We start from the raw sequence: 15,753 nt of genomic DNA, 5'->3' as shown, positions 1-15,753 counted from the left end.
TGCTATAATTATATATATATATAATGTTAAGGCTTATCTGAGATTATGCAGCATGCATAGATGGTGTTTTGACAACTGTATCAACTGATTTAAGCCGAGACCAAGGAGTATCCATTATTGATCAGCGCATCAGACTGTACACCACGTCTAACACTAGTAGACATTGCATTGCGTTTGTCTGTGAGAGATAACATTCAGATTAGTCCTCGTCATTTAAGTAGAAGACTAGCTCGGCTGCAGCCTCACAGGCGAGTGCACGTCAGTGATCCTGCTGAGATTGTTAACTTAATTAGTATAATTATCTCGTTATCTCGAGAAATCAGACTTTTGTTTTCTCAAGATAACGAGATAAATTAACCCATTATCGGGAGAAAACGAGCTTTGTTAACTCGAGATAACAAAATAATTAACTCACATTGAATGGCTTAAAAAAAATAATTGCAACCAAGCAGGGCCGTTCTCGGCTCCCGTACTAAAATGCTTAAAGATAGGAAAGGTTAACCTGCTGTGGTACAAACAGTAGGGCTGCAACTAACGATTATATTTTCATTATTTATTTGTTGGTCAGTTATTTTGATTAACTGATTGATTGTTTGTCTGTAAAAATGTTGAAAAATACCCATCACACTTTCCCTAGAGTCAGTCAAAGCCAAAGGTATGCATTTAGAGAATCCTTATGAAAAAGGATTATTCAACTAAGACAACTGTTGATTGATTTCCTGTCAAGTGACTAACCGATCAGTCAAGTAACTGTTTGAGCTCAATGATCATCACACAGTATAACACCTTAGATCCCCACAAGCTGGGTGTTTTATGTGCAGCTCAGTAATCCACACCCACTGTCAGCCACTTTCAATTCAGATTTATTTGTATTACGCCAAATCATAACAGATTTTCATACAGAGCAGGTCTAGACCGTACTCCTTATAATACTTCGTGTAGTCACCAGATCGTTGTTGACTAAATATACAAAAAATTTAAAAAGCTGTACTATTTTTTTTTATTCATGCTCATTTCATGTAAGAAATGTATTGTGTGCAAAGCTTGGTGAAGTTTGTACCTGTTGTTATTAAAAAAAAATAATTAAAAGCTCTTTAAAAGAGATTTTCAGTATTAATGTTTATACTATGAAATAATAACTGGTAAAATCTGTGGTTCCTCCTTATTGTTGAGTCTCATCCAAAACAAACAGATTTGTGGATTTTTTTGGACCAGATTATGTTTCTCTTAATCTCATTTAGGTTAAAAAGCTCTTGCTCCTGTTTGTGTCTGCCAACATGCAAAAATATAAAAATAAAATACTATTTTTTAATGGGGATGATGGATTATGAGAAATATGTTACTGGCTAACCAGACTTTTGACAATCACTCTGGAAAGTGAAATGTAAATCAGTGAGGCTGGATTGTTTGCATTTGTAGAATAAACACTTCTTAGTCTTTGCATGAGAGTGCTTTGGTGTTGTTGGGAACACTTGAATATAAATAAACCTCCTGCTGCTGGGCTCTCGCTGATTAACACTGTAAACACTCAGTAAAAAAAAAAAAAAAAGAGAGTGGATGTTTTGGAAGGTTTTTTTTTTTCAGAGCAGAGCATTAGTCAGAGGATCCAAAGATCCCTTTTTTAAAAAAAGATGTAAGGTCGCAGTCGGTGCTCTTATGGTCCCATCTGGGTGCCACATGACGGCTGTGCGAGGTGACTGCCCCCTCTGCTGGGCTCAGCAGGGACCAGCAGGCTCCAAATCTCCCAGATGACCGATGAACTTCGCTGCATCTTCAGCGTCTCTGTATCCCTCTCACTCTGAATGAATGCAGTGTAGAGACGTGCTTACTGCTTTTTCTTTGAATTAGTTCTACTTCGGTTTATTTATGCAGTGAAATGATGAAAGAAGAAACATTATACCTCTACTGCATTTCAGAGGGAAATATTGTACTTTTTACTACATTTATCTGACATGTGTTACTAATTACTATATATATAATATATTTTTTTGTTTAGAATACTCAGAATTGACTTCTTAAAGCTTTAACATCTGCCTATAAAGAAATATTTAAACATTTTTAACATATATTAGCTTGTTTACTTTTTTTTAAGCCATTGTCATGCTTGTAGTGCAGCGACAGTGCCTAATTCTTTCTTGTTTCAAGAACATGTTTACGGAACATATTTTAAAGAAGTTGGTTTAAATAAAACACAAATTGAAAAATACGTTTTTTAGGACTCCATTATTGACAGAAATGTTCAAGTTTTTTTAGATTAAATAGCAAATATATGTAAATTATATAAAGTGGATAAAATCAGCTCCATCTCAAGCAACCACATGATGATAATCCTTTATTGCTTTTGTACTTCTACTTAATTCATTATAATGTTGAATGTGAGACTCCTACTTGTGACTGAAATGGAAAGAAAACAAAAATGTACCCTTACAATGAATAAAATTGCAAAAGACTTGTGTAAATAGCTCATGAGTGAAATAAATCATATAGTCATGAATCTAATATATATGCAGTAATGTCTACAAGTTGTATTAATTGTCTTCCACAGTTCTTGTGGCAGTCAGAGCTCCTGTGGGTGAATTTTGGAGGGGAAGTTGTGCGTGACCGTGTTACTAGCAGCAAAGAGTCCTCTTCTTCCTCCTCCCGGGAAAAGAATAGTTTGTTATCTTGTATTTGGGCGACTTTTGAAGCGAGACCTTGCTGGAAAAAATTACACAAATTATGTGATGTGTCTGGACCCCACTCTCAATCTCAAGAGTGGCTTTGTTTATGCTCCTGTCTCTTTGCCCTGGAAAACCACACTAAGGCTTAAAAAGAGAGGAGGAAGAGTGAAAGTAAATATTTTCTCAAACGCCTTAATTGAAATTGGATTTTAACTGCTCGCTAGACCGTGGTGGCAAGAATCAGGTGCCAGGGAGGTAGCGTTTTTGCATTGCAAATGTAATTTTCTGTTTTTTTTGCCCATTGCCCAGGAGGCACTCGAAAATAGCTACCAGATATGTTTTTTCATGAGCCATTTTCTTCAGGTTGAGCCTCTCATTATTCCAATACCCACTGCGATTAGCTTTTTGGATTGAACTACAGTGTGGTCCTGTTGTTTACTGAGCTGGAGTGTTAGTCTTTGTGGGGAATTGTATTCTCTTCATGGCCAAATAGAGCCTGATGGAGATGAAATTTTGATTGCACAATATATACAGCTAATGTGCTTTGAGTTTTCATTCATCACACAAGTGGATGGGGTCACTTCTTGATTATTCTTTCATTTACAAATTTAGTCCGCATTTGGTGTACATTAAGTAGAGGACCTGCTGCTGTGATGGATACAGAAAGTAATGTTTAGAATTTTTTTTTACACTTGTAGGTACTGAGCAGAAAAACAAATGTCACAAGATGCTATTGCCAGTGGTGGAGGAAGTATTCAGATACTTTACTTGAAGAGCCGGTGTGTAATATTTAGTACCTCCTTCATGCTTAGAAGGGGAGGATGAAGCGAGGGAGTTGCAATCTACAACTTCACCGTTGGATGCCACTAAATCCTACACACTGGAAAAAAGTTGTAATACCACACTTTAAACGACATCATGAGTAAAAGTGTTATATTGAAAATGCAGACAGACACATTTAGGTACTCGCTGGCGAACATAGAGGAGCATTTAGCAGCTAAAGGGCTAGACATTTCCCTCAAGAGTTGGTAGACACTAAAACAGAGCTGAAAGAGAGTGAATTGGACCTACATTCATCAAGTGACCAGAAACACAACTCCACATGATTGATAATGTTGCTCCATAACTGTTGGATGTATGAATAAGCAGCTGTTTGTTCTCACAGCTTCCCAGAGTGACTGAAAGAAATCAGTTTTAAGTAGAGTATACAAGTAAATATACTTATCACTATTATTCTACCACTGTCTATTACTCAGTTCCTATTGTTTCAATGGGCCATTCAGTAACTTTCTGCTAATTTTCCATCCTATATGTAATCTGGTCACACAGACTGACTGCAGGAGAGACTGGTGGAAAATTATGGCTTTCTCGTGTCTCGGGTCCCAATGATCCCACACAGTCTGTCTGCGAACTGAGATCAATACCCCCTCAGAGTAGGTTTTAGCACCTTTTAAAAATAGCCCCCTTTAAAGCTTTCGGTGGGCGGGTGTTAAATGAAATGTCCCCGGACTACAACCATAAGTGGCACTGCAGATAATGGCCATCATTGTCTGATTTGATGGTCGCAAACAAGGTCGTTGCAGCCGCATATGGAGTCATATTCCTCAAGCAAAATGTTTTAACATTGACCGAAAGCTCTAATGTTGAAACTTTATAGCCATTCTGCTGCCTCACTGCTGGTGTTAATGGTCCCCATTCTGGCTGCCGCTCCCCTACTCCCCTACTGTACTCCTTCCTCAACATCAAGCTTTTCAGCTTCTCTGTCAAACGGCTCAACAGGCCGACTACTGATCGCTCTGATGGATGAGCGAACGAGGAGAGGAGTCGTGAGCCTCACACTCGAGCGTGTGGAGGTTCAGCGCCCCGTTACACCCACGCCAAGCAGTCCAATCGCCTCCAGACTTTGACACATCATTTCCCCTGTGATTTGTGGCCAGATTGAGGTTGAAGGAGACAAGGAAATTTTCTGTCCTCATGAGAACAGATGGATGTTGCAGCACTGCAGACTGAGCCAAAGGTTGTTTCTTTTTTTCCTCCCTTCCAGAAGAACCCTCTTGCTTTATAAGGGATTGGTTTCATACTCCATAATGGAGTCATGATGACTAGCTATTACAGCACATTTTCAGAAAACAACCTACTATTTTTTTTAACTTTTGGATGACATAGACTGACTGTCCTTCCAGGAAAGTGATATCTGTTATTTTGAAAAATACTTGTAAGTACCGAGCGGCAATGGATAATTTCCCATTTGTCGTCTTTGTGCTGTTTCATTCAAGATCAAAGTTGGGACTCCTCTGTTTGTGATCAAAGATGGACGGTAATGCCACGAAATGATGCGTGATGTAACGTACATGCAATTGGTAAAATGTGATCGGCTTGTCAGGGTAACAAATGGTCACCGTCTTTTTCATCCACCCCCCAACCCCTAACATGTTTGATCTCATCTCTGAGAAGCGAAGCCTCCGGCACCTCCCTTGGGACGTTTGATGTTGGAGATCAGAGCTTATGGTGGTGCAGGCACTATGGCGATCGGGGCTTCACCATTACCGCACGCCACATCCAATCTTCTCACCATCAGATAACTTCAAAGAATTTTCGAAACACCACCTTCCAAAAAATCCAGAGTTTCCCACCGGTGTTGTCTGTTAGATTAGCAGCATGTTATTGAAGTTTCTTGAAGAAAAAAAAAAGTCTCTGACTCTGCTGAAATCTATCATCACCTCAGGCTCCGAGATGTCGTTGCACACCACAGATTTTTTTTTTCATCTCTGTCTGATTCTTTCTCTCTTCTGGGCATTGATCTCCAGCTCTGCCAATAGCTTCTCCTCTGTGAGACCTTTCCTCGTCCTCCATCTCTTATCCATTATTCATCACTCTCAGCTCTTTCTGCCAAGCCATAATACCTCTTACCTCCAGACGATCATTTTGCTGTTTTGCAATATATGAAACAATGACACCCTGCCTGTTGCTTTCTTGCTAGAGATGCTGAAACAGAAAAGTAGATTTCCATATTTTCGCACCATGGACAGGGTCCCTCATCCTCTGACTTTGCTTATACAAGACAGAGTGAGCAGCCATGCTAGTGGCTCTGTGAAGCTGTACTGGTGCTTTGAGCAGCATGGTAACAAGATCACAGTGACAACACTAACATGCTGATGTTTAGCATGTATAATGTTTACTATGTGCCCCATCTTAGTTTAGTGTGATAGCTGGTTAACATTTGATAATTAGAGCTAAACACAAAATACAGCTGAGTCTGATGGTATTTGGTCATAACCCAAAGTATTGAAGAAATTTAGACCTGATTATGACCTGATAAAAAGTCAGAAGATCACCAGTGGCACCAGGGATGTCTGTATCCACTTTTGAGCCAATGCATTAAGAATATGTTGAGATATTTAACTGAATAAGTGAAAACATTGACTTCCTATATCGTCAGCAGCTGGTCAGAGGATCACCGAAGTCTGTATAATTTCTAATGTTGGGACCTTTATTCAATGGCAAACCATCCCTTAGGTGTCAAGATATTTCACTCACATAATCACAAATGTCAACCTGCTAGTGGGTCTAGATGAAAAGTAAGGGAATGACCAAAGATGCAAGGATTCATCATCCAGGGAACATGAACGTCTGTACAAAATTTCATGACAATCCTTTCCAAAAAATGGTGGACCGACTGAAATTGCCTTCCCTAGGGTCATGCCACTAGCATGCTTAAAAAGCCATCATAACTTTGCAACCATGTGCCATCTCAGCTTTTCTAAAGTTTGGTGAGTCAATCACATTTGAAAGAGTGTAAAGTACAAAATCTGTGTGTCAATAAGGAGAGATTAAGTGTTAATCTCTGAAAATTGACTATCTGAGAAGAAAGAGGACTTCAGAAGGATCTTTTCATACTCAATACATCTGAAGTGAAGTGAAGAGGTTGCCATGAGTCATCTGCGCTGAATCGTAAACATAGTGAACACTTTCTTCTCTCGATGTTATGAAGCCGCTCTGCTACTTCACAAATATCTTCATGCTATGAGTGCTCTCGTCTCTCTGTCTCACTGGTCAGACAACATCAAAGTGACTCGAGTGAGATGCACTTTTATGAATCCTCCTATCTGTGAGAGATTTTGTTGCACTGCCACACTTGACGCTGCCACAGTCAACATATAATTGTATCTTTATGTTGTAAAATAGAATCACATTCTTATCCCCAAAACAAGTCTGTAGCACAAGATGTCTGTCAAACTGCTTTTGGTTGCCATGTGGATTTTTTCTCAAGAAATTTGACCAACTGACCACTAAAACTGATGAGTTAATTGTTGCTACAGTATGTGCCTGTTCGTTGGCTGTATTTCTACTCTATTCACTGTGGGTTACAGATATGACTGATTTCCGTATTCGCTGTCATATGAAAAAATAAAGCTTACTCTTGAACATATTTGTAACGTGCACATCATCCCCTTCCTTAGAGTGTAAACTGGTTATGACTGACAGACAGATATAAAGAAATAATCTGCACCAGCAATCATTCAGTCAATTATACGGCAACCTCCACGATCTAAGACATCCTGGACAAATAATCAATGTACACGAATATCAATTGACAGACATATTATCTCTAGAGGCAAAAAACTACCGTTTGAAATCTCTTAAAAAAGAACCTCCCAATCATCCGATTTAACTTCATGAAGTGCATTGTGACTGACAAACAGTACACTGAGCAGAGGCAATGAGAGGTGATGAGAAAAATCACAGACAATATGTTCAGATAAATACATAAACACACTGTGCAGAATGATGTCTGTGCAGAGTTGGATCCTATAAAGATGTTTTCACATTCATCTGCTGGAAGTGGAAAGTTTCACGGAGAACAGACTTTCAGTGAAGTAGGAGACATCTTGTGTCCAGCAGGAAAACCTAAGAAATTAACAACATTTGCATATTTATAGATTCTGTGATTTTTTAATGAGATAGAAGCTGCAGATGCCTTTTTAAGGATTTTAATGTGGAAAACATAGTAGACACACATTATTGTTCCAAGCAGACTGTATATGTCTTAATACATGTCTGGAGGGGATCTTTAAACATTTAATTATTTTTTGTCTTTTCACTGAAATACTGAAAGTAGAGCTGTCAATATATATATGTTTTAAACACTTCATTTATCAGTTTCTTCATACAACATTTAAAGGCAGCATTAACCGCAAAAAATGGTACAATGTGGTAAAACTGGATCATGACTTCCTTGATCCATAGCGTAAATGCTAAGACTGGTAGCCTTCCCTCTAGTTAGGATTAATCGTCGTGCTAACAGTGAAGTGAATGCTATAACATTCGACTGATATAAAGTGATATTAGGTTCTGTTGATGGTACACCAAATACCGCCATGTATAGACAAGGATCTATTGTTTTGTTGCAGATATAAGAGTACACTTGAAATAAAGAGATCCAGAAATTATTTAATGAGTTACATGACCAGAACTTATGACCCATTGTCGCTGGTGACTGGGGGAATCTAGGACAACTGGAGTTCTGAGAGTTTAGCTTCAGTAAAGTAAAGATGATGCATAACTTTGAATTGTAGCCAGCAATGACGAGTGCAAATACATGAGGAATGAATGTGAATAATAATGAGATCCCAAATGGCGTCGGGGAATGCCACCTTAAGATCTTGTTCTCAGGCGTCCTTTGGCTCGGTCAGTGTTGGAAGATGGATGTGTAGTCTTGAAATACTGCCTTTAAGGTTGGCGTCAGGCCTTAAGCAGTCCGCTTAAGAGGTTGTACAGTTTTACTAACAAATAAACTATATGAATAATCATTTTGTTGTTGGACGAAGTTGTTTCACCAAATATTTCCACTTCCCTGCCTCCTTCTGGCTCAGCGGTGCTAAACGTTGAGCATGTAATTTGATCTTGAAGTTTTATGCCACACACATTACTTTGAAGCAGTCCCCAAAGCACAGTGTTACTCCGTGTAATGATGTGTGTATGATACATTTAGAAACAAATCTATCTCATAACCTTAACATGTAAAATGTGTGTATTATATTTTATTATATATATATATATATATTATATACAACATATGGAGCAAACATATTCCTCAATCATCTTCCTTTTTCTTGCCTGGTAATTAAATAGTATATTTGTTGCTGTACTATAATATATTTGTTATTTTTACACAGTATACTTCCTGTTATACTTGATATTTTCCTCTTCATAGTATATGTGTTGCTGTCATACAATATACAGTATCTGTCAGCTGCGACTGCTGGCAGATTTATGATGCAACTGGAAAGCCTCTAGTTTTTTGTTTACTCTTCAATTCAAGCTATTAAAATGACAATGAATAAATGAAAATTGCAATTTGATTGATCATAAAGTTTTAGTCTATGATTGCTGCATTTCTCAGACTTGTCATAAGTGCGCTTCCCCTCCTTCCACAGAGGAAGTCGTTGATCGCCACCAGTCTGATCGTGGCGGTGTCGCTCTTCGTGGTCGTGGTGAACTACTCGGAGAAGCCCTACTTCCTCCTGCAGCCAATGTTCGGGCAGACGTTCAGCAGCCACTGGATGTTCTCCAAGCAGCCGTACAAGGCCTTCAAGCCTCACCTGGGCTATGTTAGCATCCCAAAACAGGAGGTGAGGGACACAAATAGACAAAACACACAGACACATGAGCAAGCAGGATTGTCAGCTGGATATATATGTTTGACTAGACTCGATATGAGCTGCTACTGAGTATCATTTCTCTGGGTTCTCTGTATGTACAAACTAGTTAACTTAAAGGTGCTCTAATTCATATTTTCATATCAACAAGGAATTAATGAACTATGTGTAAGTAAGTATATATGTTAAGGGTCACTTTTCCCTCTCACTACAGAGCAATTTGGTGTCTTTCAGCTCATTGCTTTGGTTTTAAAACCTTTAACTTTACTGTCTTGACTCACTATCACTGCTTTCATCAGCAGTGTTTTCAAGTCGACTGTACGCTACATGCTCGGCACCAAACAGCAGACAAAGTTAACAGCTAGCTGCTGAACAAAGTGGAGCAGAGTTATAGAAGAAAAAAATCCAGCTAAAAGCAAAGTGGACACTGGGCTTATGGAAAAACAACTCCAAATGAATGCTCATCATACTGTTAATGTGGATGTGTTAATAGCGACTCACTGCTAACAAGCTCACTATATCAACGTAATGAGGTGTTAAAATGGTGACATATTTACAGCTTGTTGCTCTGCACCCAAGTGGGCAAAAAATAAATGAATGTAGGTTGAAGATAGTGTAAAAGTACTTTCATATTGCAAAATATACATCATCCCAAATTACTTTAGTTTGTTATTATGGCAAATTATTACCTGTTGGGCTCAGGACATTTAATTTAGCTACACTGATTGATTGATTTACATGATAAAACACAATATTGCTGCTAAAACTTATAGATTCTCTATATTTAAAAAGCCAATAAAAGCTAAAAGATGACAAATTATGAAAAGGGGCAAAGTGATGTTTTAGTGATTGAGGCAAACAGTGAAAACTTCAATTTTTGACTAAAAGCTGACTGATAGACGTTTACCCTTAACGACAAGACACTACATCATAAAGTATAATCCTGGAAGTTTTAGCTTTAATGTAGTTTGAACATTTTATTTTGAATCTCTGCTGAAATAATTTTCAATCTTAAGATGAAAGCATTAACAATGAACATTTATACATTTGTCATATTACAGCGTGAGTGTAATAACTTGCGTCATACACAGGCAACCCTTTTCTGTCATGGCGCCTTCATATTCTCTAACCTCTATTAACATTAACCTGCTATCACACAGCTTCACCTCAATAATGAAGGTGTATTCAAATGCACTCATGCAAAAAGCACAGCACCTCCTTGAGGATTTTCTTAATTCATTATATCAGGTTTTCTGTGATGGATCTGAAAACCCCTGTTTGATGTCTCCTGCGAGCATTATTTCTTTGTAATTCCAAGCACTCATGTCCGTGATCCTATTCTTCTGCCTTCAAACAGCTCTGTGCTGTATATTCCCCGCACAATTTATGGAAATTGAAATATCAAAGCCTTTTAATTCCCACCAGATCAAAATGTAAAACCCAAGCTGTGTGTTTGTTGTTTAGGGAGGCAGCCGACAAAAACTGAAATTGGGCATATATTGGCGGATATTGGGTAGTCACGCAGGAAAATCATATAATTTGCTTGCATGAGATGCATGCAATATCTCTAGCTGACAGGTCATTGGGTTGTGCTCTCAGTTTGGGTTGCAATACATCTAGATTTGGTGTAGCGATGGATGCGTTGGTCCTTCATGAGAAGTGGATGCCTTATATTCAGTCCGCTGATATTGGCGGATTAATGCGGAGCGTCTTCTTCTGCCTCCAGAGAGTTTGATCCACACAACAGGGGCCCAGAGGCAATCACGTTTTACACCAATTTCTACGTCTGCACCTCCCTCTGCCTCTAGACAAGCCTGCTTAAATCACTGCCCTCTCCCCATGGAGATTTATGCAAATCATTGGAAAGACTGGCAGCTTCTGAAGAATTAGGCCTCTTTTCGGCTCAAATTCCCCCACCAGTGAGCTCTTTATAGCAGATCAGGAGGGGCAATGATTGGGCTGAACGTGAGTGTCAGAAGTGTTCTGTGCACTCCCGAAATTTTCTGACAAAGGACGGACAGAATTGTGGAGGTCTGGTCCAGGTGATACTCTTGTGCTGGGTGTCGTAAGCGATTACGTCCGGAGTGAAAGCCTGCTGTGTGAGCTGTCAGCCTCTGTTAAGCACACGGCAACACCTTAAGAACCAGTAATATTTCTCCTGGACGGTAAGGCAATCTTACATGATCCACAGTGAGGTGTCATTTGTGGTGTTATAAACCTCTTGCAAGCATGTATAATGCATAACCCGGTAGCATGGGAATGGTCTGCCTTATTTTCCTCATTTGATTGAGTCTGCCTGCAGGTGTGATAAATTGTTCCTGCTCTGCTTTTCAGGAGAAATAGAAAACATTTGTCTTGTGGCACTTTACATTCATGCCCCTGGTCTATCACAGATGGAGACAGAAACTCAATATTTTCATTTAGACCTGAAAATTTTAAATCCAGGCCTTTTTAAAGTACACAATACCCAACAAGAGGGGGAAAGTGTATCTATTTTTGGATTGCTTTGTGAATCATTTTACTGAGAGATCTTCAGGCCTGGGTTGCACCATCTGTTTTGTAAAGTTCCTTCTAAGTTCCCAGTAATTACCAGCTAGTTTCACATTATGCTTGTTAAGCCTTTAGTGTAAATGAGTTACTAGGGAGCATCTGTAGCGCCTTCCGATCAAAAGAAATAAACTGGAAACAGAGTCACTGTACCGTCACAAGCTCACGAGCTGAAACATAACTTCCAAAAATAACTTTTAAAGGAAGGACCCAAAATATTTAACTAAGTATGGCTTATATTTTATTTATACATGCATAAATAGAGAAAAATGTGTTTCAGTCTGTCTGAAATCACTCCTTATACTGCACTGTATTGACTGTTAAATGTATTCACTATAGTGTCCTCAAATATTCCACAGTTGAGTGGCCTATGTGTCTATGGCATGGACATTTGTTCACTACTACCCACAATACAAAGCTTTGCAGTTTATTAATGAGTAAACGACACTTGTGCGATGCAAAATGATGATGCTGCAAGACAAATGTAAATGTCCAAAATGTCAATTTACTGCTCAATATTCGTAGGAGCTTTGAGGGAGTGAATGAGGTAGTGGTTTCAGACATCAGAAGTAGTTGTAGTGTTCATGCAGATATAAAAAATAAGTGGGAAATATTGGATTGAGCTAACCTAACCAGAGTTATTTAGTAACTCAATTGGCATTTAGTTTTAAAATTTTTACAATACTGGGTTTCTTCTCTGTTTACGTCATAATTATTAACAGCAGTTAATTTAAGTGTCAGGTAGGATATGTCAACCACAAGACTTTGGCACTATTTATAATACATATAAAGCTTTTGTTAATAAGGTATCTGACAAGGTATCACCTGACAAGCGTGGGCCCCTTGCCAATCCAAGTAATTAAATGTGTGTTTATATGTATATATCTTGTGGTTGACATATCCTACCTGACACTTGATCAACTGCTGTTAATAATAATGATTTCAAGTTGAGTTACATATATATATATATATATATATATATATATATATATATATATATATATATAAATATATATATGAGATGATAGATGATATTTCACTATGGATGAAAGTGGTGGACCAACCAAACTGACATTGCCATACCTAGAGTTATGCCCCTAGCAAAAATGGCTAAAATCTAAGCGTAGCTGCAGCTTATTTAGTTAAAGTAGTTTTCTACTGTTATTTACTGAGATGCCGTTTCAGACATACAACCTTTTTTAATTCTTTAGTATAATGTGCGTGCCCCAAGAGGAGCATTTAGAATTAATCGCTTTTCCAATGTAGACAGCAACAGCTAATCAATGCATTTTTAAGTGCCATGGAGGCTTCTAACACTGGTACTTGGCACGTTAATGTAATAATTATTGCTTATTAATTAATCGTGTTTAGAGCATTTTAATGAATGTCAAGGTTAAGTTCACACCCTAGTGCTATAATTCAATGATGACCGTGTTCCCAGCATTAAGCCTGCTTTTTTTAAATAACCCACTTTATTTTTAACACACTCATGCATTAAAATCTGAGGCTTTGAGTAGATTTTGTACTTATCAGAGGGTGCCAAAATTATTGGGATTATAAAAGCGCACTCTGTTTGCGATTACTGCATGCAACACTGAAACAGCACCGTCGTGAACATTAAACTGAAACATCAATCACAGCTGAGAAGATGAAGAGGCCATAACATTTTATTGATTTACAGGACGTAATGTTCAGAGATTTGTTAGGAACTAGATTCCAGTCTTATATACTAAATAAAAGTGTTCCAGTAGAGGTTACAGTTGTTAGATGAAGTTTTACACACCTCCTTAATACATGTAAATGTGATTAGTGTTCACGGGAAGCTAATTATGTTCTGTAAACTATTCAAATACCTGTTTTTCATTTTAAATTAACCTTAATTAATGCAGGAAATTTCTCACTTTCTCAAGCACAATGTCAGTGGCAGCTTTACTGCGGCAGCTGTGTGGCAAACGCCTTGCTCAGGGGCTCCTCAGCCATTGGTTTCCAGCCACAGAAGTATGTGTCTCAAATGCAGTTAGCCAACCAGTGTTCCCCACAGAGCTCAGCCAATCTGTGTGTGCTGAAAGGCGTGATGGAGTTATGAGCTGGGCTGAAGGGAGCGGGTGATGATGGACGAGCTGCTGACAGCTCAAGGCTGCGGTGATGTGTGTCTCAACCAGCCAGTAAATGGAGAGCTACCAGCCCAGGTCCAGAGATCATTTCTTAACCCATGACTGAATCCATACATGGGAGAAAAATCAATAGCAGGTAGCTCTGTTGGAGTAATTCACGCAAGAATTATGTCTCGTTAGAAAAAAAGCACTGTTTTTGTTTCCTTTCCAAGCTGTTGATCTTCTGTATGCACAACAATGAATCATATGAGAGATGATAAGCCAAGTATTCATAATAGAATTTACTGGATCGTCTTGTGGGATTCTGAACAATAAAACTCTCTTGTTTGTTGATTAAACGCCGAGCATGCAAGAGAGAGTTTCATGTTTGCCGCCTAAACAGTCGTCCAGAACGCAGCACAAATGCAATTTGTATGCAAACCAGTGACATTACAGTTATTCTCCATTAAGCAAATTATCAAACAGGGCTTAGTCATGATACAGTGGTTTTTCTTTTCTAACTTTCTCATGCATTCATTCACTTAAGTAAGTTTAATCTCATCAAAACAAACCAAGCATATTAGCTTCAATTAGGTAAATCTCCCATTTCGGATTCAGAGAGGGCTTTCTTCCTCCCTTGACAAAGCATAGCTAAGAGCTATTATTGAAGATTCATTACAAATCCCCGTGCTCCAGTAAAGTATAATAAGATATATAAAAAATATACAGTAAGATAAATGACGCAACTCCCTTGCTTCTTTCTTCTGCATTGTCGCAGTAAGACTGGTGTAACCTCTGAGGTCCCACATTCAATTAACTTAATCAATGTTAGTTCTGGGCACAGTGACATTAATCTGAAGAAATAAAAGAAAATTATATAGGGCTGTAAAACCCTGATGAATAGTTTTTTCTAAATAATTACCAAATGCATTTTATTTTATGTTCTGATCGCACAAGCCCTGAGCCAAAACATCACTTTAATATTATTATTGCACACATATAAAGTATATCACAAACTATAACATCATAAGATGAAAATTAAACAACATGAGATAGAGTATATTTTAGAGGAAATCCACTTTCAGGGGTTAGCATTCAATATTAATTAACTGAATTAAATTAAATTAAAAGACAAGAACCAGACATGCAGCACTTTAGAACTGTCTATGGTTAATTTCACCAGTCGAGGTCTAAATAGGATTCCTATTTTTTATGATATTGCAAAATATTCTTGAATCCATTTTAGAAGAATGTGTATTGCTTTTTTCAAATACTTGAAAAATAAAAGATACAAACCCCAAAAAGAGTTGTTGATCCATAACGTTGATTACCACTACAAATTAAAATTTTGTTCTTTATTCTGTTTTTCCGAAGTTAATTCCAAGACAAACCTATGTTTCCTTACCAACGTCCTTGAATTTTTAGGATGTTGTTAGCTGTAGACACATTGTCTTGCCTTGTTCTCAAGCTACAAAAGAAAATGATAAAGCAGTATTTTGCACTGTGAGATATTTCATTTCTCTTGGGTCTAGTTATCTAGTTTCCTTGTGCCTCTATTGTGTGAGCTGTCCCACAGCCCTGCTGATTGTTGTTAATAGAAGTTGCTAAAAGTTATTGATTGTTTATTGTCTCTTTAACCACAGCTGTAGACTTGAGAGTCATATTCAGCTCACAAGAATGAGAGCTTGAGACTTAACTTGGACTTGACTGCTGTGGGATGTGACTTACTTAAGACTTAAAAGTCCAGTGTGTAGGATTTAGTAACTCCCTGCAACTCCCTCGCTTCACCCTCCG

General features: G+C 38.1%; 1 protein-coding gene across 1 annotated transcript in view; it reads left to right on the top strand.

Annotated features, from left to right (window-relative positions):
- The window catches only part of st6galnac3 (ST6 (alpha-N-acetyl-neuraminyl-2,3-beta-galactosyl-1,3)-N-acetylgalactosaminide alpha-2,6-sialyltransferase 3), an 81,600-nt gene that overhangs the window by 18,993 nt on the left and 46,854 nt on the right, over positions 1–15,753 (top strand). Inside the window, exon 2 of the mRNA XM_051424051.1 lies at positions 9,098–9,292. Within this exon, the coding sequence (XP_051280011.1) occupies positions 9,098–9,292 (195 nt within the window). The remainder of the gene's footprint in view (positions 1–9,097; positions 9,293–15,753) is intronic.

This window comes from Dicentrarchus labrax, unplaced genomic scaffold (genome assembly GCF_905237075.1).
Source record: "Dicentrarchus labrax unplaced genomic scaffold, dlabrax2021, whole genome shotgun sequence".
Classification (NCBI taxonomy): Eukaryota; Metazoa; Chordata; class Actinopteri; family Moronidae; genus Dicentrarchus; species Dicentrarchus labrax.
This window is presented reverse-complemented; position numbering and strand designations above follow the sequence as displayed.